The 27,527-nt window shown below is 46.2% G+C and overlaps 1 protein-coding gene and 1 pseudogene across 2 annotated transcripts in view; one reads left to right on the forward strand and one right to left on the reverse strand.

Moving 5' to 3' along the window:
• The window catches only part of LOC110350276 (formylglycine-generating enzyme pseudogene), a 29,575-nt pseudogene extending 18,727 nt beyond the window's left edge, over positions 1-10,848 (reverse strand). Inside the window, exon 1 of the transcript XR_015453067.1 lies at positions 10,556-10,848. The product of XR_015453067.1 is annotated as a formylglycine-generating enzyme pseudogene (transcript). The remainder of the gene's footprint in view (positions 1-10,555) is intronic.
• A 3,745-nt stretch (positions 10,849-14,593) lies between these two features.
• The window catches only part of Spred2 (sprouty related EVH1 domain containing 2), a 131,229-nt gene continuing 118,295 nt past the window's right edge, over positions 14,594-27,527 (forward strand). Inside the window, exon 1 of the mRNA XM_004849957.4 lies at positions 14,594-15,468. Coding sequence (XP_004850014.2) covers positions 15,443-15,468 — 26 coding nt within the window. The 5' untranslated portion in view covers positions 14,594-15,442. The remainder of the gene's footprint in view (positions 15,469-27,527) is intronic.

Raw genomic sequence — 27,527 nt, forward strand, 5'->3', positions numbered from 1 at the left:
GTTTAAGACCCTTAGGCAATCTTAGTCTTGGTATACCAGAAGAAACAACTGATTAGCACAATTCTGTCACCTTGGCCAAAGTAGTACAATCAACAATAACAATAGCATCAAATACAGCCTAGAAAATGACAAATTGTGGCCCTTAATATGGGCTTTTTACCCTTGGGGGAGAAGATTTAAAAAGGGTTAGGGCCGGGGATCTAGCTCAGTGGTTTCGCCACCTGCCTCGCAAGCGGAAGGACCTGAGTTCAATCCCCGGTACCAAAAAAAATAAATAAATAAAAATAAAAAATAAAAAGGGTTAGGCAGTAAAAAATAGAAATAGAAAAAAAAAACAGCAATAGAAGAAGAGATCAGATCAGAAGCAAGGCTAGAGGACAAACTTTAGGAAATTGGTGAAGAGGACAGGTGGGAAAGAGAAAGGGAAAAAATAAAAACGAGAACAGAACAACAACAAAAAAGTAGAAACTGTGTTCAAACAATCAAGAAAAAACTAAACTAAACAAGAACTAGGAAGGAGAAAAAAAAAGAAAGAAAAAAGAAAGAAAAAGATTACCCCAAAACTCCAATTCAAGGTGTGTCTCTGCTGTCACTGTTAGGCAATGTGGGCAGAGTCCAGAGCCAAACTGACTAATCCCAGCAAGCTAGCTGCAGCTTCACGGTGGGGTAGTGGGTAATCCCAGCCAGACTGCCCCTTTAGTTCCTCTCAAGTTCAGGTCGGTTTCTGGCTACGAGGCTGGAACCAGATTTCTTGAGCCTACAACAGTCTATGCATCTCCTGCTGGCCTGAACTCCACTCCCTGATCTCCTGCTAACTTGAACTCAGCACCCACACTGAGCCACCAGGAGCCACTAGATGGAGTCTGTCCAAAGTTGTTCTGAGTTCAGAGTTCAGTTAGTCCCTCTCCAAGATGGCTACCAGCCAATCACCCTCTCCTGGGTGAGGTCTGAACCCAGATAACTCACCACCCCCTGCAGTCCCCACTTTCTTTGAGACAGGGTCTCATGAAGTTGCTAAGTTCCCCAGGCTGAGCTTGAACTTGCAATCCTCCTGCCTCAGCCTCTCAGAGTGGTTGTACTACAGGCATGCTATGGCCTACTTTTGTAATCACAAAGAACAATGTAACAACACCACTGAGTTCTAACCACATGTTACAAGAGTACAGCTTGTTGCCTATACAGTAAGCCACAGAAGCTAAAGGTTCTTTGTGTTTTGATAGGTAGCCCAATGTTTAATTAGCACCGGAACAGCACCAAAAATGTCTCTGCCTACAAAAATCAGAGAAGATTCCAGAAGTGAGCTCTGCTGGTTAGACCTCTTGTGCAAGGTGGCAACTGCCTCGAACTTCGAGATTTACCACTTCGGGGCAGGGAGGGCTGTGTGTACAAGGTGTGATTCACTTAGCTTGGCTGAAAGCAACAAGAGGAAGACTTAAAAGTGGTTTAAATAATAAAAGATGTACTACTTCACAAAACATGAATGTCAGATGGCAGTGGGTTCTGGGACTTGTTCAGTAGCTCAACAGTTTCAGAGTCTGAGTGAAAAGTGAACTTTTTTTGGATATTTGTGGCTTTTCCCTCAGGCAGCTTCCAATATCACTGCCTCACATAGGAATGTTTTGTTTTGGTTAGTTTTCCCTTTCAGTGCTAGAGGTTGAGCCAGGACCTTCTCACTGAGCTAGATCCCCAGTCCTTTGTATTTTGAGACAGGGTCTTGCTAAGTTGCTGAGTTGCCCAGGCTGGGCTCAAACCTGCGATCCTCCTACCTCAGCCTCCCAGAGTGCTGGGTATGAACTACCCTGCCCAACTTCACATGGGAACTTCTGAAGGTGGTGGATAGAGATGGGGCATTTCCACTCATCTCTCTTTCTCTCTCTCTCTCTTTAGGGATCAAAAGCTTTCCTAGAGTCTGTGTGTTGGTGCATGGCTGTAATCCCAGCACCCTAGGAGGCTGAGGCAGGAGGATTCCAAGTTCCAGCTCAATCCAATTTGAGCAATTCAGTAATTTAACAAGACCATGCCTCAGGAAAAAAAAATTTTAAGAAAGGGCTGGGGGGGCCGGGGATTTAGCTCAGTGGTTTCACCGCCTGCTGCCTGCGCAAGAGCAAGGACCCGAGTTCGATCCCCAGTACCCAAAAAAAAAAAAAAGGGCTGGGGATGTAGCTCAGTTCGAAGACCATAGGTTCAGCCCTCAGAACTGTAAAAAACAAAAAACCAGAAAGAGAACTTTCCTAGAGTCTCCCTAGAAAGTATCTTCCTACATTTTATATGCCACACTGTGACAGTTCAGTGTAATGAAAAATATAGAGGAAAATACTATACTCAATAAAAAGCACAGCCACCCCTAGCCCAAGATCGGGTTGTGCCCAGTAGAATGTAAAGTAAGCTCGAATCCAAGCCACATGCAGAGACCCCTTCCCCGACAGTCTCCGGAAAGCTAAAGCAAGGCTTCCTTTGCTCCTTCACAAATGAGTAACAGCCTTGATAAGCGACATGACATCAGCTCCCATTGCCTAACTGGAGGCAAGTGCCAAGGGCATATCCAGCACTACTGCCACAAAGGCACCTTGGTGATACAATCTGGATTTTGAGTTGCTGAGTGACAGTTCCGGATGTGACCCTTCTCTATCTGTGTGGTTTTAATTGAGTCACTTTGCTTATCTGGGCCCATTTCCTCATCTTAAAACAGGTAGTTCCTTAATGTCCTTCTGAACTTTAGAACTCTGACTATATATATTGCTGTTCACTGGGACCTGCCCAGCCTGTTACTCATCACCGGTGAGCCCCAAGAGCTCGGGGTGGGAACACTGAGAAGTCATTTAGGACACTTTCTCTAAGGCTATGGGGCCAAATGCACTTTCAGAGGGCAAGAGAGAAGGCAACCTTACTTGGCATACAAAGGACCCAGAGGGAGGTCAGGCTATGATCTCTACTGAGCTCAGTGACTTCACAGTCTTGTGGGAAGGGACTGTGGACAAACAGATAAGCAGTTTCCAAAGGTGTGGAGAGGCCCAGGACAGAGGAGAGGGTGTATGTGGTCCTGTGGTCCGAGCAGCTGGCTGAGCCAAGGCAGGTGACAGAAACCTGCCCGGAGGAAGTGACACTCAAATGAGGCCTGCGGGAGAAGTCTCTGGTCACTCCTCCTGATGCTGTGGAGGGTGTGTGGCCTACAGGGCACCTGTCACTACACTTTACCTGCTTTCCCCTCCTGACTTCTGTGCTCTACTTCTTTCTGCAGTGATTTACCCACCTGCGGCCCGCGTGCCATGGGGTCAGGTGGGAAGGCCACGGGGAGATGGTGGCAGAGCCTTGGTTGGGGCCCCTTCAACCTGCGACACCTTCCTCACCACCCTCCTCTCCACCAGCACTGGCCCACTTCACCATGCACCCACCTTGACGCCTCTGTCACTGTCATAAAGCAGACAGGTGAGCCTTGCTTTCACTGATCTCAACACTTATGTACAAAATCTGAGTTGATATAACGAGCAAATGAAGGAGTGATTATTTGCTTTTCCACATTCTTCAATCTAGAGCAACTTTAAATAATTAATTTCCCTAGTGTTTTTTAAACATGCTTCAGTTTACAAACATTCTAATTGTCCAGATCTCTCTGGGAACATTACCTACTTTAAGAAGTAAGGCAAATCAGAGACAGAACTTTCATTCTGAGAGAGAAGGGCAAGCAGGACAAGTTCACAGAGCTTCTTTATTCACTCAGCTGAGAGGAGTCTTACACTTTGTACAAATCTACTAAACATGAAGCAGTATTAGTTGTGAACTGATATAAATCAGTGACGACACAGGTAGAAGTTAATTTCATCAAGTAGCACTCCTATATATAAATGGTGTATCTATACAAATATATATTGAATACATGATAATATACTTATATGTGTATCATATTTTTGTATCATAATACAGTGTATATATATGTCTTATTATATATCACCTATCTGTATACATAAACACACTAGATACCATATGTGATAAATGTATACCAATACAAATGTCCTTTAGGTTGTGAAATGCGGGTTATCAATTAAAGTGGATTGTGAAAGTGTTTACAGATTCCTCTCCCCTTACATGCATTTTGCTTGCCATATGGCTTTGCCATTCTTCTCATCAAGAAGGAGAGTCTTGGGACTGGGGATTTAGCTCAGTGGTTCTGGCGCCTGCCTTGCAAGCACAAGGTCCCGAGTTTGATCCCCGGTACCAAAAAAAAAAAAAAAAAAGGAGAGTCTAAACCAGGTATGGTGCATGCCTATAATCTTACCACTCTGGGAGGCTGAGGCAAGAGGACTGAAAGTTCAAGATAGGCTGGTCTACACACTGAGTTCAAGGTCAGCTTGGACTATATAATGAAATCCTGTCTCATAACAACAACAAAAAGACCAGGCATCATAGTGCATGCCTTTAATCCCAGCACTCTGGGAGGCTGAGGCAAGAGGATCACAAATTCAAACTCAACCTGGGCAACTTAATGATTTAGCAAGACTATGTCGCCAAATAAAAAAATAAAAAGGGCTGGGAATGTAGCTCAGTGATAGGCCCTGGGTTTAACCCTTAGTGCTGGGGAGAGAGAGAGAGAGACAGAGAGACAGAGAGACTACTCACCACTTTTTGGCTCTGATTCTGGTTGACTTCCTTGGCTAATGGGATATGAACAAATGTGATGCAAGCAGCCTTAAACAATGCATGCACACTGGGGTTTGCCCTCTTGCCGATCTGGGATCCCTGCCACACCACCATGTGATCCCATCTGACTGGTGGCTGGGGAGAGTAGATCTCGGGAGCAGAGATGAGGAAGCCCCGCCCAAGGCTACTGGCTGATCAGCCTGCTCTTTACCCCTGTGAGTGAGGCTGCCCTAGACCATCTGGCCTCAGCTGAGCTGGATCAGGCTAAAAGGGCCAACAAACTGATGCAGAGGAGACCCATGAGGAATAGTAAATGTGTTTGTTTGTTTTTTTGGTACTGGGGATCGAATTCAGGACCTTGCACTTTCAAGGCAGGCAGCGGAACACTGAGCTAAATTCCCAGCCCAATGTGTGTCATCTTAAGCCATTATATTTTTGGTAGTTTGTTATGCAGCAAAAGGGAGCTGACATATGAACTGCATCTTTCTGTATTTTGTTTTCCTCTTCTGTGTATTCTTTTGCTATTCCAAAAAAGGTTGGGTAGTAAGTTTGGTGTGGCCTGAGGTATAGCTAAGTGGTGGAACACTTGCCCAGCATGCGAGAGGCCCTGGGTTCAACTTCAAGCACGGCAAAATAAAAGTTTATTGGAGTCACAGTTGCCACATAGTCCTTTGTTTTCTTTCAATTCTAAAAGCTCTGATTCTTTTTTTTATTGGTACATTTTAGACATACATAATGATAATATATAGCATAGGGAATTTGTACCTGTATGTGATATGTCTTTTTTTTTTTGGTACCGGGGATCGAACTCGGGTCCTTGTGCTTGTGCAGCAGGTGGCGAAACCACAGAGCCAAATCCCCAGCCTGTATGTGATATATCTTGCCTCTTTCTAAGCTCTGATTCTATCATTAAGCTTCATTCCTCAGCTGTTATCTTTATAGAAGAAAGAGAGTTGAACCTGTGGGAGTTCAGGAGACGAAAATGATTGGACTGAGTGGAGGACAACATGTTGCTCCTCATGGAGGTAACATCTAAAGGGATTGGTTTAAATCCCAATGCCAGGCCGGGGATTTAGCTCAGCGGTTTCACTGCCTGCTGTGCAAGCACAAGGACCTAAGTTCGATCCCTGGTACCAAAATAAATAAATAAATAAATAAATCCCAATGCCAAAGTATGGCAAGAAATTCCTCCTGGAAATCCTGATGGGACTCCTGTAACTCATGGAACTGAAAGCTCTTGGCATGAAACAGCAGCCACATCAGGGTCTCAAACTGAGGGCAGTACAGAGCTTTCAGAAGATATGTGTAAAGAATATGAAATAATATGTTCTCCATCTTGTGAAACCACAAGAAATACTACTGGCATTGAGGAACCAACTGAGGGAATGATTTTAGGACCTGAAGATATGAGTTACCAAATATATGACACTTCTGGAGAAAGCAGTTTGGCAATTTCTACAGAAGATCTAAAAGAATGTCTGAAGAAACAATTAGAATTCTGTTTTTCATAAGAAAATTTATCAAAGGATCTCTACTTGATATCCCAAATGGATAGTGATCAGTTTGTCCCAATATGGACAGTTGCCAACATGGAGGAAATAAAGAAGTTGTCCATAAAGGTGTAAATTTCCAATCATAAGTGTCATTATATAGTGTACCTAAAATGTACCAATAAAATTAATTTTTTAAAAAAGTTGACCATAGATCTTGATTTTTTTTTTTTTTTTTTTTTTTTGGTACTGGGGATCAAACTCATGTCCTTGTCCTTGCACAGCAGGCGGCAAAACCACCAAGCTAAATCCCCAGCCCTTTGATCTCATTCTTGAAGTGTTGAGATCATCTCCAAATGTACAAGCTGATGAGAAGGGTGAGAAAGTGAGATTGAGTTATAAAAGAAAGAGAAAGAGGAATAAAGGACATAGTGGTACGTACCTGTAGTTCCAGCATTCTAGGAGGCTGAGGCAGGAGGATCAGAAACTAAACCCAACCTGTCTCTGTCTGTCTCCCTGTTCTTTCTTTCCTTATTTCTTTTTTTTCTTTCTTTTTCTTTCTCTGTCTCAAAATTTAAAAAAAAATTTCCAGTACTAAAAAACAAAAAAGTAAAAACAAGACATGATATTAAGAGGGAGTTGGAGCTATGACTTATGGTGATGATGATAGGATACTAGGACTAGGAGAGGACAGTACAACTCATAAGTGTTGACTAACTCCTGAGAGAATTTGTTCTATTAAATTAATCTCTGAAACTCCCTGGCACTGATCCCAGATGTCCCTATGTTAAATCTAAACCCCACCTTCTAAAATTACCCTTATGTTCCATTCCCTAGTTTCTCTCAGTCTTTTTCACTTTCAAAGTATGGTTATCTATCGCCGCCTGCTGCGCAAGAGCAAGGACCCGAGTTCGATCCCCGGCACCAAAAAAAAAAAAAAAAAAAAGTATGGTTATCTATTTCGGTATTTAAAAAATATTATTACTATTTATTTATTTATTGAGACAGGGTCTTGCTCTGTATGTTCAGGCTGGCCTTGAACTCACTGTATAGCCCAGGCTGGGCTCGAACTCAGTGATCCTCCTGCCTCAACCTCCAAAGTGCTGGGATTATAGGCGTGTGCCACCACACTCTGCTGGTATTTAAAATTTTGTTGGCTATGACAGAAACCCAACTCAATATAGCTCAAGCAAAAAAACCAAACCAAAATAAAACAAAAACAATGTGTTGGCTTTCACATCTTAGAAGTCCACATCAAGTCCAGCACACTGGTGCACACTATAATCCCAGCACTTGGGAGGTTGAGGCAGGAGGATTGCTGTGAGTTCAAGGCCAACCTGAACTACATAGGGAGACCTTGTCTCAACAAAACAAAACAAAAACAAACTCCCAAAACAAAGCAAGTTCAAGACGCACCTGGGCAATTTAGCAAGACCTTGTCTCAAAATAAAGAGTTGGAATTATACCTCAGTGGAAAGGCCCTAGATTCAGTCTCCAATACTGCAATTAATTAATTAAAATTAAAAGGAATGAGGCCAGGGATTTAGCTCAGTGGCCAGTGCCTGCCTCGAAAGCACAAGGTCCTAAGTTTGATCCCCAGTACCAAAAAAAAAAAAGATTGAGGATGTAGTTCAGTGGTAGAGTGGCCCTGGGTTCAGTCCCCAGTACTAAACAAATAAAAAAACAGTCTGCATCAGGCTCAGGCTTCTGGCAAGACAGAACCCACCTGTTTCAAGCTCCTTATCTCCATCTCTGGGCTCTGCTCTCCTCCACCTGGGCCCACCTGTGTCCTTCAATCCCTGACCTGTCCTGTGGGTCCCAGACTCAAATGATGATAGCTGCCTATTGTGTCTTCATCTTGAGAGATTCAAGCCCCTCTCTTTCTCCTCACTGATGATCCTCCTCATATTGAGAACCAGAAAGCAACAAATTTCTCAAGTTGGAAACCTGGAAATTATCCCAGACTTCTTCATTAGTCTCATATCTCATAGATCATAAAGCCAACGTATTTCTACCCAACTTGTGTATTTGGAATTGATTACCTCTTTCCATGGCCAGTACTACATCCTCCATGTCTGGAATAATCAATCTACTGAAATTGTAAAATCTAGTGGGAATGGTGGCACATGCCTATGACTCCAGCTCTTCAGGAGGCTGAGGCAGGAAGATCAAAACATCAAGGCCTGCCTGGACCATTTAACAAGAGCCTGTCTCAAAATAAAATAATAAAATAAAAAGAGCTGGGAATGTAGTTCAGGAGTAGAGCACTTTCCTAGGATGTGTGAGGCCCTTGATTCAATCACCAGTGCTGCAAAAAAAAAATTAAGTCTACCATTCTGTGCTTAGAAGGTTTGGTTATGTGACTTGTATAATCTGTTCCATAAATACGAGGTACAAGCATGATCCTATTTGGTGATTTTTTCCAGTTAATCACTGAAACTGCCAGCTTCCCAGGTAGTAGACAGCCTAACAGTTATCTTAGGTTGGGTTTCCTAGACACCCAGCCTGAGCTGGGGTAAGCACTGGCTATTACCTTGCTTGTTAGGCCCAGCTCTAATACAGTTTCCGAGAAAGAGACTGGGGACTGGGGTCTTTCCTCCCAAGAGGCCCAGGGCTCCTCAGGCAAACTGCTCTACCCCGTGACAAGCTCTAAGTACCTAGGACCTCAGAGTGGGGCTTGATCCATCACAAAACTTTCTCACATGCCAGGGGTCAAAAACTCAAATGCCCCTGAGAGCCAGAAAATGAGCAGCTACCACTCAGCACGAATCCAGGGTTACCTAACAGGAATTTGGTGTATTCACTATCTCCAGATCTTTCCATTTGTTTTTCAGAAAGAAGTAAAAACCTTTAGTTTTATATAAAATGTTTTAAACTGTTAACCTTATTTTAAAAAGAAAAGGGCAAAACCGAAGCTTATCTGGCCCAGGAGCTGTCAGTTTCAGACTGTGGTTTGACTCCCTAATCCCCAGGACAATGGGCGCCCAGTTGCCCTACATTTCCATAACTATAGGGGCCAAGGCAATAAGTGGGACTTGAACAAAGATCAGCTGTGAACCCATTACAAAGGGTTCATGACCTCAAAATAGTCTAACTTCCTTTAGCAAGGACAGTGTAGTCTCAGACCTAACTTCTCCCCTCTCCCCATTACTTCTTCCCCCGCCTCCCCCACCCTGGCTTACATCTCAGGACCTGGTATTTACATGCTCTCTATGCCAAGCAACCCTTTTCTTCCAGTTATCAACCGACACTACTGCCATCATGCCCTCCTTCAAAATATGGCTCAAACACCCCTTCTTCTGGGCAGACTTCCTCTCCCTGATCTCTGCTTTCTCTTCTGTTTAGCCCTCTTTTCTTTTTTTGAACAGTTACTCCACTATCCTAATCTAGTCTTTTTTTTTTTTTTAGACAGGGTTTCACTGTGTAGTTCAGGCTGGCCTTAGACTCAATTATGTAGCCCAGGCTGGCCTGGAATTCTCAGGATCCTCTTGCCTCAGCTTCCAGAGTGCTGGGATTACAGGCGTGGGCCACCACATCCAGCTCTAATCTAGTCTTTAAATGCCTGTAGCCTCAATAATACCACCTTATAGCAGGAAGCCGGGTTCATTTGCCTACCACCCCAACCCCAACCTCGGCCTCATAGAGTACCTGACACTCTAAATGGAGATTCAGGGGAAAGGTATCCAATAGGAAAAACGATGACCTTGACCATTGCCTTTCAAGGGCTAGAAATCCATTTGTTGAAAACTGGTTTCCTTTTTTTTTTTTTTTTTTTTTTGAGACAGGGTCTTGCTATGTAATCGAGGCAGGCCTCGAGCTCCCCGAAGCCTGGGATTAGAGGTGTGCACCACCACGTCTTGCCAAAACCAGCAATTTTAAGAAGCTAAATTGCAACTAGTGTCTAGAACAAGGGGGGGGGGTCTGTATACTTTAACTGGAAAAAATAAAAATGTAAAAACTCAGCTGTGGGTGTAGGGTTCCGATTAGGCTTTTCGGGAGGACTTTAGAACTAGAAAATGGCTGAAGTGACTTGCACTAGTATTTCTTAACCTCACCGTTCCCCGGGAGTCTCTTAAAGCCAGTGGGGCGCCGGAGCGGGGTTGCTGTCTCTAGCGCTGCTTAAGCAGGTGGGATGGTAGTGGGTAGGAACCGTTCCTCTGAATGAAACTGCACTTCCCATGAGGCAGCGGCCTGTGGCAGGAGCGCGAGTAGGCACGGTGCAAGGACCCTTTCCATAATCCATTCTTAAATCGACTGAGGTTGGTTCAGTTGAAAACTGAAACTGCAGGCAAACCCTGAGCATTACATTTTCTCAGAGAGCGTTTCCTTCCCAGCCAGGTCAATGATTTCCTGCTCTCGGTCCCTCCCACAAGGGGCGCATACACCCAGTTTTGGGGGGGATCTCTGCGTGGACTCAGCCTCTCTCCTACCTGAAGTGGAGACCTCGGGAAGCAGCGGGGCTGGCTTTTCATTCATAATACATGAATTCAGAGGGGGAGGGAGGCGGGGGCCGGGCCCTTTCATCTGGGCTATTTCAAATCCTGGCATTGAGCTGAGGAGGAAGAGGACCTGGGAGTGAGCCGCCCGGGGATGGAGCCTTGCACGATAACGGTACACGCGAGCGAGCGAGCGCGTCGGCGGCCGCCCGCCGGCTATTTATACCACGCGGATTATGCAACCGCGCCCGGCCATTCATGCCCAGCAGGGCCGCCGCGCGCCGCTGCTCCCGGGCGCCTGGTCACTTTCTAAGTTTGCATCATCCCCTTCATTGCCAGGCGGCTTGGGTTTCCACTGCTAGCAGCGGGTTTTGGGGGAAGACAGCTGGGCTATAAACTCCCTCGGCACACAACGGCACACGCGACCGCTTACTTAAACGGAATCGTAAAGGCGGCGGAGCGCCCGGGGCGTGGTGGCCGAGCTGCGCGCTGGGCCGGGCCGGGCAGGGCAGACCGGAAGGAACTGATAAACCAAGCGTTAACGACACTCCTCCCGCCCGAGTCGGAAGTGTCCTCGCAGCGCCGGTCATTGAGAAATACCGAAGGGGCATCGTGGGGGTGAGGCGAGGACAAGCCCGGCCCAGCTGCGCGCGCTTCGGGGCGCGGGGAACGCTGGGCGCGGCCGTGGGGGCGCTGCCAGCCCGGCAGCCTCCTCGTAGGGCCCAACGGAGTCCGGACGGATCCTCCTGGTCCCTGGGGGGCAGTGAGTGAGGGATCGGGTCCCACCCCACCCCCGGGGAAATCTACACTCCCAGCACTACCAGGTCCCGGTGGACGAGAGGGGGATGAAAGACACCAAAGAGAAAGTGGGCTGCAGAGCGGGCTAAAATGTCCGCTGCTCCCAGCGCCCGCGCGGGGCGGGAGGGGGCGAGGGCCGCGGCCAGCTTCGGAGTGAAACAGGACCTGCGGGTCTACTGAGCATGTCCGTCCCGCCGCCCGAGAAGGTCGCTCCGGCTCCGCGCGCCAGGCTTTCCTGGGCGCCGGCGGAAAGGACCGGGCTTCGTTCAGAATTGGGAGGCCGGTAGGTGGGGTCCTACTGGGGACTCGTCTAGGTATGCGTGAAGTCTTGAGCAGATCGATCCTACTTTTGAAGCTGTACCACCTTCCTTGAATTCTAACTCTTGATTAGACCGTGTTCAGAGCTGCCCGCCCCTGTTTTGCTGGTAGCAGGGAGAGAAAGTGATGTGGATCCTTAACGTGGCAGTGTCTTTAAAATGAAGCTCTAAATCAGTGATACACTCAATTCTAGAAACGACCCGACCCGGTGGATTTTGATAACACTGAGGTATTCAAATCAATAAACATCTCAGTTATTCACCTTATCTTCATTGATGCTAGGAAGATGCAAAAATCAGACTGGCCTCAACCAGTTAATCACGAGGTGAACCATTAATAACGTTTCCATCATCCCGAGTTCGATCCCCGGTACCAAAAATAAAATAATGTTTCCATCAAAAGGCCCCTTCTGTGTAATGAACAAAACAGAAAAGAATAGAAAGGCTTTATTTAAAATTTTAAAGAAATATGAAGGACAAGGACGGAGGGGAGCACTTGGTAATTCAGGTGACTGAAGAGAGGAACAAGCTGCCCTGATCTTGTCTCTACGGTATCTTCACTCTACAGCCCATTTCATCTTCCAGCAACTCTATGTGGTGGATATTATTCTGACACAGGGGAGACTGAACTTGTGGCTAAAACCCAACTCAAGATGCCCCAGCTGGCACCTGGCACTAGGAGATCTCAGTGGGGACCTTGTGATTCTTGGACCAAAAAATGTTTTCCATTGTTCCTCTGGCTGCCTGGTCCACTGGTTCTGCCAGTCCTTCACTGTTAGCAGACAGCTGGCTGAGTGACAACAATGATCCAGCAGGCTCAGAGAGCTTGCCTACCTGTAGAAATTAATAACCACCACACTTGCCACCTTGCCATCTGTGCTCTCTGACACTGGAGGGTAGAGCCCAAGAGTTGCCCAAAGGGTGGATAATTTTGACAGGAATAAAATACCTGTGTTCCTGGAGGTTCTGAAGAGTGAGAGTAGGATCTCTTTCAATACCCTCAGGGAAAACAGTAGTCAAAGGTGAAAACTGCGTAGTTATGGGATTTAGAGAACCTTCAGGTTTTGCCTTTGTCTAAGTGCTTTCTCTTAAGACTCTTAACTTTTGTTTTGTTTTGCTTTTTGAGACCGAGTCTCACTATGTATTCTAGGCTGGCCCTGAACCCACTATGTTGTCCACACTGGCCTCGAACTCATGGCTATCCTCGTGCTTCAGCCTCCCAAATGCTGGGATTACAGGCTTGTGCCACCATGCTTGGCTTCTTAAGACTCTTAGTGGTCTCAAAAACTGAGACAGACTTAGTTAGGTGTGGTGGCGCATCCCCATGATCCCAGCACACTGGGAGGTTGAGGCAGGGGAATTGAAAATTCTAGCCCAGCCTGGGTAACTACTGAATTAGTGAGACCCTATCAAAAAAAAAAAAAAAAAAAAAATGAAAGAACTAGGAATGTAGTTCAGGCAAGGGCCTTGGGGTCAATCACCAGTACCAGGAAAACAAAACAAAATTGAGAAAGACAAAGTTGGCTTTGTTATTCCTGTGAAACTGAAGAATTGATAAAAACCTTACTCAGAGTCTCAGGTCTGCTAGGAGAAAACTAGAAAGCAGGTGTGTTCTCTCAGTCTGGTGCTCTCCTTACCACCACACATCACAGCACCCAGCATCAAAGGGGCTGAGCTCAAACCCTGTCCACAAAGATCTTGGTTGTGATAAGCACAAAGTCCAGGGTAAACCACCAGTTTCTTCCTGACTCAAGGTGAAACTCTTAGCATCTCTGGAGCACTTTTTTTTTTGGTACCAGGGATCGAACTCAGGACCTTGTACTTGCGAGGCAGGCGGCGGCACCACTGAGCTAAATCCCCAGCCCAGAGCACTTATGACTCTCCATCTGTATGGTCCTTTTAGGTAGACTATATTTGAGGCAAATGCTTAATCTCCTAGTTTGCTTAATAGCTCCAATTTAATTAAAATCTTGGTTGGTTGTCTAGTGGCACATTCAGGAAGATGGAAAAGTCTACTATGGTTGGAAACCAGGAAGGGGAAGGGACTAGGTCCCTTGCTCCCTGGCAGGACCCCAGAAGGAAATACCCAATCACTATGTAATTTGTGGAACCAAGCACAAAATGAAAATGCAGAATCCCTTGCTCAAAAATGAGAAAACATCTCAAGACTGTAAGAGCAGAGCATGAAACCAAGCAGATCCCCTCCAACTGCACCAGTTGCACACCCAGGAAACCAGTCCTGCCCACTGCCCTGGCCCTGCTGCTTTGCAGAGCATAGACCTACCCCCAGACCTCCAGTAGGTTCCAGGACAAGGCAGGACAAATAATTTAAAGGCAATTGGGAGAGCTGATGAGGACATCCCCCCCATCTCCCTGTGCCAAAGCCCACAGAACTAGTAACCTCTGGCCCAATAACTGTGGCTTTCAAAGCCCTGAGACAAGGTCTATGCTTCATTAACAGAAGAGATTTACTGGATATTTAAGCAATGTATTTGGAGTTACCTTTTAACGTCATTTCCAATGTAATACAAACGTCTCTGGGTTGTGTTGGATTTGCCTTTTGTTTTTCTCTGCACAAATAATGATTCTTTAAAAATGCCCTCTCTTCTACCAGACACAAAAGATCACAAGATTCACGCGAAACTGAAAAGCCTCTGCCATTCAGAACCTTGGCAAAGTCTAACTCCCTTCCTCCCTCAGTTCTTTTCTGGTTGGGTTGGGGTGGAGAGGCCAGCCGCTGCCACCTGCGCCATCCACACCCTCGCACCCCGGGGTTGGGATGGTCGTCCCTCCGAGCAAGATCGCCTCTCTGGCTGCTCACCTACTCCCTTGAGCGCGCCACCTCCGCCCCTCTCCCTCGATTTTTAACCCTAGGGTTTGGAAGGAGGGAGGGGACCAAACCGGAGCCAGATGTGTTCGAGTCCCTCGCTCCCGCCTCCTCCCTCTTCTTGGGCTTCCTAAAACCTGGAGCCTGACCGAGTAGGATTCGGAGTCAGACAGACGCGGCACAAACAACTCCGATCCGCGACGCCTCCGGGACTGGAAGCCTGGAGGGAGGGGGAAAGGAAGCCGGGCATGCTCAGTAGGCGGGACAAAGTTTTTTTATTTTTTTCTCTCTCCTTTATTTATTTTTTTTCGGTTGCAAGTAGGAAGCTTTTTGCACTCCACCACCTCTGGCCGCTGGGAAGACGTCATCGCTTCCGCCCTACTTCCTCCTCCTGTTGGCGGCGGTGAGAATCCAATATGGAGTAAATCGGTGGAGTCTAGAGATGGGGCTCGGACGGGGCGCCCTGCACCGCCTCCAAGGCGCACCTCCCCCGGCCGCCGACCGCTCCCCGGAGCCGTGATTGGCCCGACCTCCCGGGGGCGACCCCGGACCCAGCCCCTGCCGGCTGCCGGCCCTCCTCCTCTTCGCAGCAGCAGCCCCGCCGCTCCGAGGCGCGCTTGTTTTTCTCCTGCTTTCCCCCACCGCGGTCCCTGGTCCCCGTCTCGTCCTCCGCGCGCTCAAAGCCCGGAGCCCCCGCCCGCCGGGCCGACGGTGCTCACTCTCTTCCCTGGCGTTGCCCGTGCACCCCTTACTCAAGCCTCGCCCGGCGCTCGGGTTGCCCTGGTTCCCTTTCTGCTGCGGCGCCCCTTCATTTCCAGCACCCCTCACCCCCACCAAATGAGGCGATCTTCGGAGATGTGAAGAAGGGGGGCGAGCGCACAGGAAGATGAAGGGAGCAAAGCTGCCCGCCGCGGGACAGGCGTCTAGGTGAACAAGAAAATGACCGAAGAAACACACCCGGACGAGTAAGTTCCACCGCGGGGGTGGGACAGCGTGGGGGCTGCAGCCGAGGACCCGGGCGGGGACTCGGGTGAACTTGACGTGGGTGCAGCGACTGCTGACCTGTCGGGTTGAAGCACGAGATTTCCCTCCTAGTCGGGATGAGGAGGGGGTAGAGGCTGCCTCAGAGTGGCGCGGCCCCTCACGCTTTGGGCCAGTGGCGGCTGCGGGGGCCAAGGGCGCGCGGGTGACCTCAGGGCGGTCCCAGCTCCCTTCCGGGGAACTCTCGCGTCCCGGTCGGCCGGAGCGGAAGATCTGACACCCCCACTGCGGCTTCTTGGGGGCGGTGGGTTCTTTTTGTGGTGACTTTGGCCCTCCCGCCCCGCCGCCGGCCCTGTGGTCCCTTCCCCAGCCCACTGGGGCCCAGGCTCCGCCATTTCGTTTTCTTGAATCGCTCTCATTTGCATACCACATTTTCATTCATAAAAACGCGGCGGAGCGAAGGGAAGACAGGCGCGGGCTGCGCGGGGGTCTGGTGAGCCGGGGTCCGAGCGCCGACCGGCGCTCTGGAGCCGCTGGAGGGGTCCCGCGGGGCACGAGAGTGCACACGCGTGTGAGCCGGCACATTAGCCCCGCGGGTCGGAGCGGCTCGGGGGGCGGATCCGAAGCTTATGCGGCGGGGGTGGGCGGGAATGTGCGGGACAGCGCGCTGTCTGCGAACGTGTGTGTATGTGTGTGTTCGCGCGCTCGCGTGTGCACGTGCACGCTCGTGTGCCCGGCCCGCGGGCCCGAGGGGAACAATGCTCCGGGCGCTCCACCCGAGGAGCTCCCGAGCCACCCGGCTGGGGACCAGTGCTTGTCCTAGTCCCCTGGGCCGGGTACAGCTCCCTCCTGCCTCGCGGTCGCTAGGTCAGGTTTGGCTTTTTGTCGCCTCGGCCCAGGGGCATTTCCCCCTTTAGGGTGCGACTGGGCCGGGGCCGCGGGGCCGGGCGTCTCGGGTCTCTGGCCCGAGGTCGGTGCTGTCCTCGCGCGGCCACTGCTGCCGCCGCCGCTTCTAGTGCCTATGCCCGCCACCAGCCACTTTTTTTTTTTTTGTGAATAAGACGCTCTCCTTTATTGTCACATGATATCCCTCCTCCCCAGCACATTCATAAATCCGGAGCTGGGCTGCTTCCATTCAGAGCTGCCATTAGCCAAGGTAGCTGCGGCGCCCGCTTGGCCGCAAAGAGCGGTCGGCAGCCGTCGGGACGCGGAGGGAGCCCCGAGCGGATCGAAGTGGATAGTGGGGGCTGAGGGTTAGGGGCGCCAGGCTCCCTGTGGATTTTTCCCCCTCCCGCCCCCCACCTCCGCGAGCGTTGAGACTCAATAGTGCAGTGAGGGGAAGTGACTCAGGGCTGGGCGACCGGGAGGCATGAAGGTCTTCTTTTGCAGCAGGTGACAATGCAGTGCTCTCCTCTAGGCAAGCTGACTTTTTTTTAAATGCCCCTTTATCCTTTGGCGTCTGTTGCCTGGCTGGGGGGTGGGTTTGGGGTGTGGGGGGGTGGCTGGTGTTCGGGAAGGGGAATTTCCTTACTGTGGGTCCCCAGGGAGCTTTGACTACCATAACCCCTGATCTGCCAGTGCTGCTGGTGTGCAAGGCGGGTGATCCACTGTCTATTTTAGACATTTGGCTTTGCTTTCATATACCCATCTTGAAATGGTAAAGTGAAAAAAAGTTGTGCCTTTAGTGCTGAAATACAAAGGAGAAGGAATGTACTGCTAGGCCTTGGCCCTTTTGAATGTGGTGAATTAACAGGTATTTTTCTGGGTCGTGTTTGTACCTGCACGCAGGAGCAGGAGGCGAAGTGAAGCTTTGAGGCTTTTGAAGAGGTGTGGCCACTCTTGGTTGGGTTCCTTGGCTCCATCCCTGGAGAGTGCAGGTCTGGCCTGCCCCTTTTCTCAGCAGCATGTCATCTTTTCATCGCACCTCATCACCTGCCCAAGCAAAAGTATTTCAGGTGGATTCACCATCGAGAAATCTATCTCCATTCCAGGCTTTAGGGAACAAGTTCAGCATCAGCCACTATACTGTTTAAACCACCTGGTTGAGACCAGACAATGAATGTGAAGACAGGTTCTGGTTTCAGTGAGAGAAACAGAAAGCCTGGGGACCTTGGACCCTGCAGAAGTGGCCTTCTGGGAGTTACTTTGAATGTGATGACCTTGGCATTGATATCAAATCCCTGGGCAGAAAGCAGCGGTATGGGCAGTAAACGTCCAACCATCACAGTCATTGTCCCTTATGTTGTTCAATGTTATGTAATGACCCACCTGAAAATTGCCTTTTAAATTATTAGTGCCAGGAAGGTTTCTCTTTCTGAGTTACAGAGCTTGCCATGCTTGCTTTTTTGTTGTTGCTGGGGTTAGTGCACACTAGAAGTGCAAAGTACTGTAAAAGTATTACTTGATTATGGTAGCCATCTTAGCCTAGGGTTTTGCTAGATTTATTTACTCTTCTGCTGTATGAATTTTGATCTTCTATTTCCTCTTTTAATGGTTTTATATTTGAGGTCCCTCGTGTACTTTTTGAAAGTAGGCAGGATGTGTTACTTATAAAGAGAATTGGTAGCAGCATACAGCAATATGGAGACTTAGGGGAAATATATGTATTTATATCTTAGCTAAAATAGAATTTTTTTTAATTTAATAAACTTTATTTTATTTTATCCCATTCTCCCCTCAAACTCTCTCCCTTCCCTATGTACAAAAGCTTTGTAAAATAGATGCAGGCACTGTGCCACTGAGCTACATCCCCTGCCCTAATAGATTTTTTTTTTTTTTTGGCCATGCTAGGAATCAAAGCCAGAGCCTCATGTGTGCAGGGCAAGCACTATACGGTAGGCTACCCAGCTCCTAAAATAGATTTTCTTGATATTCTACAATATAGTCAGTGTTTTTATTAATAGTTCAGCTATTTAAATACCTGTTATATTTAGCCTCAATGAAGTAAATCAAGATTTTGCAACTGGTCAATTGTGCTTAATTTCAAAAAATAATATTTATGTTCTAATGTTCTTTTTCATCTCAATTCAGAACTATATATATGGTAATACAGGAAATCTTGTCTGGTTTGGTTGATGGTCCCAGAAGATAATTTCTGTACAGAAAATATGTACACTGACTATTCTCCTTTGATCTCACTCCAGAAAGAAAAACATCTTGCCAAGTGTGGTGGGACATACCTGTAATCCCAGTACTCCAGACACTGAGGCAGGAAGCTCCCTCCCAAGTTCCAGGTCAACCTGGGCTACATAGTGAGTTCAAGGCCAGCTTGAACTACATAGCTGAGACTATTATCTCAAACAAGGTCAATACAAAAGAAATGTATCTTAAGGTTTACATTGCTACATATATTTTTCCTTTTATAATTTAAAAAGTTGAGGGCAGTAGTAGAATGCTTACCTAGCATGCGCCAAGCCTGGGTTTGATCCCCAGTACTGCATTCACACACATGTAAAATGCATCAGCAAACTATTGTAAGTAGGTTTTTGTTTTTGTTTGTTTTGTTTTGTTGAGACAGGGTCTCATTTTGTAGTTTGGGCTGGCCTTGAACTCACTGTGAAGCCCAGGCTGGTGTCAAATTTGCAGTGATCTTCCTGATTGCTGGGAACATGCACTACCATGCCCATCTTGTAAGTAGTCTTTTGTATATAGGAGTGGGAAAATTTTTTTATTTTTTCAGTGTTGGGGAGAATTGAACTCAGGACCTTGCCAGGCAGCTGCCAGGCTGCTGAGCTACATCCCCAGCGGGAAAAATTTTTTGACCTTCAAATTTTATCTGTTTTTAAAACTTTTGATCTTGGCTGCAGATTCTTTGGAAATGAGGGGCTGCCATTCTTCTTTTTTTCTTTGAACTAGGAGTTGAACGGAAGACCCTTGCAATGAGCTACATTCCTACCTCCCTTTTAAAGAATTACTTTCTTTTTTCAAGTTTTGAGACAGGGTCTCACTTAAATTGGCCAGGCTGAGCTTGAATTTGCAGTCCTGCTCTCTGGGCCTCCCAGAGTGTTGGGATTATAGGCGTGTCACCATGCTGGCTTCAGCTTTCTCTTTTGTTCTCATGAACTCTTTTCTAACCTGCTTCTTGCCAAGAAGGGATTTGCGCCTTCACCCTCCATCATATTTTTCCTATTGCTAAAAAGTTCTCCCTTTTAAAATAAGGCTTAAATGTTTTTGCTCAACTATTTCAAAGACATTACAAGCATCAAGATTCTTATACCTGAATAGTTGAGCTTACTTCTCAAAAGATAAGAATGCTTTTCTATGAAACCACAGTATCATTATTGCACTTTATGAAATCAAGGAGTAATTCCCTGATGCCTTTAACACTCAGCCTGAATTATCTGAGAAATGTCTCTTCGAACTAGTTACTCAGCCAGAGGCCAATCAGAGACACTGAGTTAAATGTGCTTGTAATGTATACTTACAGCTCACACCTTTGTCATTTGTTCACTTCATTATCTAAGGCAGGTTGCTTATTTAGCTTACCTTGGTTTTATGCAAGTGAATAGAGCAGGGGTAAGTCCTCCCCATTTCCCTGGAGCTGCTGAGAAGATTAAATGAGGTAGCTTATGTGAGGGCCCAGTAGAGTACCCAGTGTGTGGCTTTGTACAGCACTGAGACTGTGTCTCACAGACTCTGCTTGTGAACTCACAGATAGTGACCTGAAGGAGGTGTTACCCATTAAATTGGTGAGGAATCATAAAGAAAGTTCTTTCCCCAAGACACCAAATGCTTTTTACAGCACGTTAGTGATTTAGTTTTTAGTCTTTTTTTGTTTGTTTGAGTCAGGGTCTTATTATGTAGTTCAGGCTGGCTTCAAACTTGCAGTGATCCATCCTCCTGCCTCAGCCTCCTGAGTGCTGGGACTGTAAGCATGTACCACCATGCCTGGCCCTTTCTCAGCAGTCTTGTGAGGTAGATGGTATTATTTTTTATCCCCATTTATAGCTGGGGAAACTGAGGTGTGGGGGTAAGTAGCTGGGAATTGAGTGCCTCAGAAGCCTGGTTAGGAAGAACTGTCCCAAACTCCAGGTACTCACGCGCTAGCCAAGAGCTCTTCTGTGGTACTGAGCTACATCCCCAGCTTCAGCCTTAGCTATTCTTGATTCTAGAGCTCCCATCCTTTCTAGCCAGTCACGCTGTTGGTTTATAATTTATCTGAATTGGCTACACTATCATTGCCATGATTTTTCTGATATATCTGCCCCAAAAGTGCTGTGAGGCATGAAGGGCTTACTGGATTAAAGTGAATTTAAATAAACTTGGCGTTGAGTATCCTGTGATCCACCTCAAGATTATGGGGTGGGGCAAATCAGAATTAGTTATTACTGGAGTATTCATTCTACATTAGTTGAAATAACAGTTGTGGGAATGAAACCCAATATTGATCCATTGTCTTTCCTTAGCTTTAGAAGGGGTGAGTTTCTACTCTACACAGGTAGGCTCCTTTAATGTTAAAAATGTGGAGTTGACAAGCGCAAGGACCCGAGTTTGATCCCGGGTAACCCCCACCCCCACCCCACCCCCGCCAAATGTGGAGTTGGCTGTAGAATTGGAATCTTGGTCTGTTCATTAGAGAATCCTGAAAACAAGACAAAACAACCTTGGACAGACTTAGGGAGCTTGTAAGCCAGACCCTGTCACTGTATAAAGTCCAGCGGCTACTGCAAGGCCACACAGCCCACTAGGTAGTAGACCTGTACTAGTCTCCATCTGCTGGTGGCTGTCTGAATTTCTTTCCAGGGGGATGTTAGCCGATGCTGCTCTTTTTCTGACTACGGCAGATCCCCTCTTTTCCAGTTTTTTTAACCAATAAAATACATACTGAAGTGAAGCCATAGAAATACCCAAAAGCATTCTTTTCTTTTTCTAACGTTCTGCAGGTGCAGTTCTGCTTATTCTCCCAGCCAGTTCTGAGCCATTCATTTTTGGAGGTCCTCCTTGACCTTTCCCACCCCAGCCCCACTCTGCAAGTCTAAATTGATGACTCTTTTTAGTGTTTTCCCCTGCACTGTGTGCCAATTCTCACCTTTTGGAGCTGAGCTTAGTACCCAGGTGGATTCTGCATCAGAATATGGGGGATATTTTTGGATTTGTAGTTACCTCTCAACTTCTTAGCTTTCTAGTTGTTGGTCCTGATGTTGTACCATTGGGTACATTGTGGTTGCTTAATATCCATTGAAGAAAATTATGGATTTAATTATTTTATTTTATTTTTGGGTACCGGGCATTGAACTCGGGACCTTGCGCTTGCAAGGCAGGCAGCGGACCCACTGAACTAAATCCCTTGCCCTGGATTTAATTATTAACTGATTCACTCCTGTGAAGTAATGCCATAATTATAATCGTGACATTTGGTTAGCATAGGGTATGTGGAAACCTTCTGAGAAGCTCACCACCTTGTTGGGAAGGGTAGGCCTTGTGTTTTCCGTGGAATTGGGTGAACTGTAGAACTTATCTTGTGGGGATCTGTCACTGGCAATTCAAAACCATTTCGATTCCTGGCATTGTTGTGGGAACTGAGAAGTAGAAGATCTTGAGCATAGTACCACAGGGCCTGTGCTTCTGCCTCTGCAGGAGAATCTGCAGAAATCACAATATTAACAGTTTGCGGTAGCTGGAGGGTTCTGGTGGAGTCTTAGCTCTTGAAGTTGGAGACAGCTGTGCTGATGAACTCCAGGATTGGCATAGTTCATATGTTACTGACTGAACACAAATGCACAATCCAACAGCACAATCCTCAGAAATAGAACAAGATGATAATAGAGGCAGAGCAGGAAGTTTTGCTGTGTGTGATTGTTTGTTTTGGCTCACTTTCTCTTAAGGAAATTGGGCTTTTTTTTTTTTTAAGACCCAGTCATATTGATAAACTTGATCATTTATTCTTAGAAATATTTCTTTTTATCTGTGTTTAAGACCAGGACATTGGTAGATTTTAGGCATTTTCTAGCACTTGTGGTCACTGTGAAGGAGGGGTATTTGGCTCTGTTGTTTGCCGCCCTGAGTAGGCAAGAGGGATAGATACAGCCTGCCATGCCTCCCTCCTTGTGAAAGAAAGTCAGGCCAGGATGTAAAGTACTTATATTGACTGGCACAGAAGTTCACTAAGTTAAATAACAAGTGTTTCACAACAATTCATTCCCCTTTCTCAGGTGATCTTTATCAACAGTGTTCACATATGGCTTGTTGCACATGTGCTATCAAATTGTGCTTATGTTATTTATGTTACTTTCAAGATAGGTGGGGGGCCGGGGATATATATATAGCTCAGTGACACTGTGCCTTCCTGGCAAGTGCAAGGTCCTCAGTAAGATCCCCGTACCAGAAAAAAAAGATAGGTCACTTTTTTCCCCCCGGCACTGGGGCCTTCGCGCTGAGATACACCTCCATCCCCTTTTGTTATTTTGAGTTGAGCTCTCACTAAGTTGCCCCAACAACACGCAAGTTTGTAATCCAGCCACAGCCTCCAGAGTGCTGGGATGAGCACCACGCCCACCTGCCCGATTGATAGGTAACTATGAAATCTCTGTTTGCTTGCACTTAAAGGATAGAGGTAAAGAAATAGATTTTGACTTCATCCTAGCATTTAAAGTGTGATTGGAGAGATTAGAACAAATACAGGCAGCTTCTACTGAAAATAATTTTTCAAACCTGGTTGTTTTCTTTATTCCTTGTGAGCCATTCATAAATACTTCCAAGTTAATTATCAAGCTAAGTTCTTTTAATTGTCTTTGTTCATCTGGTAGGAACACCTTTTGTCTTTTCATTTTCATTGCTCATTCCTTATTTCTTTTTCCATTGCATTGCTTTGGCTCTGGCCTGCAGTGCTGATTTAGTTTGCATTTGCATCCCACCTGAGAATGCATAGGGAGGCCTCACCCTCTGTCCCTCCAGGTGTGGGAGGAACTCACTGACCCTTACGCCCTTGCTCTGGCCATGCAGACATTTACTGATTGTTTGAAGCACATGTTAATTGAAAAAATAACCTGACTTTTTATAAAAATTGAATGATTGTTCACATTGTTTACATATCTGAGGTTGCTTTTTCAGAACTTCAAAAAGGAGGCTGCCATGATGGTAGTGGAACAAATGTGGGCTTTGGGGTTAGACCCTACCTCTGCCCCCTTACTGAGGGACCACGGTGAGTGTCTGAAGCTATGAACCCTGAATCTCATAAACATATAGTGTGCACCTGATACATTGAGAATTCAGTGGACCCCTCTGCTCTGGTGTGTCTCCAGGCATGCACCAAGGCACTGTTTCATTTCAGAATTTACAAGGCAGAGTATCCATAATCTACCTTAGCCTCACAGCAATCTTTTGAGGCAGGAAATGATATTCTCGTTTTATCCCTAAGAGGGTGGAAGTGACTTGTGCAGGGTTCCTTGGAGAGTTTGTGGGAGAATATGTGCCTAGAAGCCCAGGTTCTGCTGTTCCTGTGCTTTGTTGCCCTGGTAGATGTCTCTAGAATAACAGCACCTTGGTTTTTACACTCGTATCAGTGATGCCCTGCTGACTGTCGGCCCTTTTACTCCAGGTAATAGTTGATGATTGTGGGCTGGGGATTTAGCTCAGTGGTTTCACTGCTTGCTGCGCAAATGCAAAGACCCGAGTTCGATCCCCGGTACCAAAAAAAAAAAAAAAAAAAGAACATAGTTGATGATTGTGAGATTTTTTTTTTTTTTTTTTCCTGGTACAGGGTATTGAACTCAGGACCTTGCGCTTGCCAGGCACGTGCAGCACCACGACTAAGCTACATCCCCAGCCCTACTTTTTGAGATTTTTGACTTTTTTTCTCCAGACCTGGGAATTGAACCCAGGGCCTTCACATTGAGCTCTACATCTCTAGCACCTTTTTATTTTCGAGACAGGATCTCACTAAGCTGCTAAGTTACCTGGTCTGAACTCAAACTTGTAGTCCTCCTGCTTCAGCCTCCCAGAGTGCTAGGATTACAGGCCTGTGCCACCACACCTGGCTGAGGCTTTGACTTTTATAGCTTGTTTGCTCCCTGACTATGAGTGTCCCTACCTGTAGAGACATCCTTGGCTCCTTTACCACACTTGGCCTTTCCTGATATGTGGTCTAGAAATCTTATTACCGATGACTTTCAAATTGTTTCTAAAACAAAAGTCAATAAAATTTGGAGGGGATGGCTGGGGCTGTGGGTTCTTTTGGAGTAAGTTGGCTTATGACTTGTTTTGTCTACTTTCATCCCATGTTGCTGTTTCATTTTATGTTTCCAGCCAGGGAATACAGACGTCGTGCTGGGCCACTTTGATTTAATCGTCAACATCCCAGTAACTTTATTCATGTTACAGGCCTTTTAAAGCCCTATAAATGTAAATAGTCTTAATATAGTTATTAAATCTCTCTCCATTGCCAAAAGATTAAGTCAAATCTGTTTTTTTCCCTCAGGCTCAAAATTCTACAGCAAATCTGCCCAGCTAGGATGGAGGGCACTGGCCCGACTTCTTGCTTCTGGCTCTAATGGTTGCTTTCCCATTGGTATGTGTGGAGCGGGTAGAGCTGGAGTCTTCTGTCAGCCAGCTTTGAAGCCCTATCCATTCTTAGGTGTCTTTTACTAAGGAAAAGTAGAGAATACTACATTGTAGGTGTTGATTTGGAGTTTGAATTGGATTTGAACTTAGAATCTAAAGAACTTGAATTTTAGAATGTATCTGGGCCCCAATTGCAATACCGTATTTAAATTATTTCTTTTTACAGTACTGGGGATTGAGCTGGGCCTTTGTACTGAGTTATGTCCCAGAGCACCCCTACCCCATTTTGTGGCTGATCTTTTTTTTCTTTTGGTACCGGGGATTGAACTTGGAACCTTGAACTCGGGATCTTGTACTTTCGAGTCTGGTGCGGGAACCACTGAGCTAAGTTCCCAGCCCGTGGGTCTTGTTAAGTAAGTCTAAATTGTCCTGGCTGGGCTGGAATTTGAATTCTCCTGCCTCAGCCTCCCAGAGTGCTGGGATTACAGACATGCACTACCACACCCAGCTTTGTGTGTAAATTATTGTGTCAGATAAAACAAATAACAATAACATCCGGGGCTCAGCCAGAGGTAAAGGAATGACTAGCTTTGTTGAATGCCTCCCACATACCATGCATTTTGTAAAGGTAGTTTCTTATCCACTCAGCTTTGCCAGAACTGCCTTTCAGGAAGTCCTTGCCCTTGGGGAACTAACTTTGTAAGGTGTTAGATACATGCCTGTGCCTTAGGGGATGAAGACAGTTTGTCTTGATGGTTGACTAATTGCTAGAGTTGTTCCCTTTGTTCCCCTCCTTCCCTTGGGCTTCCTCCTGAAGCTGTGTCTGGCTGAAGGGCCACCACCACCATCCTTGAGTCTCCCAGGTTTGCACAGGGGAAACTTCAAGGGGAGCTTTAAAGGCCCTGGCCCTGGCCAGACTCCCTAACCAGCAAGTGTAAGAGGAGAGTTTGTGTGTGTAGTACATACATCCGTTGTGAACATTCACCCCTGGGTGGAATACGTGTGGCAGTCAGGGTCTACATATTACAGGTGAGGAAGGGATTCTGAGAGGTTAAGTGTCTTGCTTAAGATCATTTTTCATCCATGTCCTTGACTTCAGAGAAGGACATTTCATGTCATAACAGGCCTCCACTCTTGTATAACACAGTGTTGTGTGTATAGCTTGATTTATATTACTATTAAGCAAATGACATTAGAATTCACTTAGAGTTGTGTAAACAGTTAGAAACTGTGAGGTGAAATTTCTTCTTTGCATTCTTATTGAGCTCTATGGAGCAGAGAACCAGAGTCCAGTGAGGTGGCCTTTTGTGCATTGAGATATAAACAACACAGAGATTTGTTTTAGAAGGAGAACAAGCCCCTGACTTCTGATGGGGAGGGTGTGTGTGTGAAGTATGGCTAACAAACCATGTTGTTCACCTGGCCCTGTATTGGAGCCTAGCAGTTTTCCTGAGAAAGTGCTTCTCAAACTTGAACTTCCACAGGGATTGGCGGGGGAAATCTGGTGAGATGAGGATCTTGATTCAGTAATGGCCTGAGATTATGAATTGTTGTAGTTTAATTTTTAGATAGGCATGATCAGAAAGAATTCTTTCTTTCCTTAGGGCTTAAAAAAAATTCTTGGTGAATGCCAAGAGGCCCAAGAAATCCATCACTTAGATATGTGAAATCCCCAAACAGTGGAATGTCTTAATAGTTAGCTGGCTTTGTGCACCTTCCAAACAAATCAGTCATGTATGGAAAGCTTGCTGCCCTGGGAAGCAGGCAAACTCAGCCCTGCAAAAAAATCACAGGAAGTAATTAAACAGAAAAGGTCAGAGAAAGAGGAAGTGGTTGTGTTGTTTCTGATGCAAATGGCATTGTTGTTACTGGGGATCAAGATGATGATGTTTAAGTCTCTTGGAATGTGACTGCTTGGGGATTTGATTGTATTTAAATTGCCACCCTTTAAGTTTATTCTTTTAGACAGCAATCTAGTTAGGAAATGAATTGCTTTTTAGGTCTTATCAGGAATCCCCACGTGCCTAAGCTGTAGTCTTAAAGGGAGAGTTGCTTATAGCTTGGCAAATTGCACTTAAATGGAATGAATGTCAAGACTATTAAAGGTTAATTTTAGGTGTCTGGAGTTCTCCTTAATTCTCCTGATTAAACACTTTAACATAATAGTTTCCTTAATTGGAATAATGATGGAATATTAGCATGCATATTAAACCATTTACTCAAATTTGAATAGGGTTAAAATGCAAATTATCCATTACTTGTCAGTTCATACTCTTTAGAGATAATTCCTGGTGAGAAATGGGAAAGAGACTGGAATATGAATTGGAATAGGCCCTTGTACTTGAGGCAGCATTGCTGGGAGAGCCAAGACGACTAAAATAAGTACTCCCCAAAAGCGATATTTAAAATGTGAAAATCCTGTGATCTTAATGACTTCAACAGGAGGTAGGTATAGTGGGGCCTTCTGACTTTATTAGCCTGTCAGTATTTTTCTTTCAGAAGAACATGAATAAGACTTACCCTTGGGGCCTGGGATTTAGCTCAG

The sequence above is a fragment of the Heterocephalus glaber genome, unplaced genomic scaffold (genome assembly GCF_053883595.1).
Source record: "Heterocephalus glaber isolate CG9 unplaced genomic scaffold, H.glaber_assembly_v1.0 deba00001457, whole genome shotgun sequence".
NCBI classification, from domain to species: Eukaryota; Metazoa; Chordata; class Mammalia; order Rodentia; family Bathyergidae; genus Heterocephalus; species Heterocephalus glaber.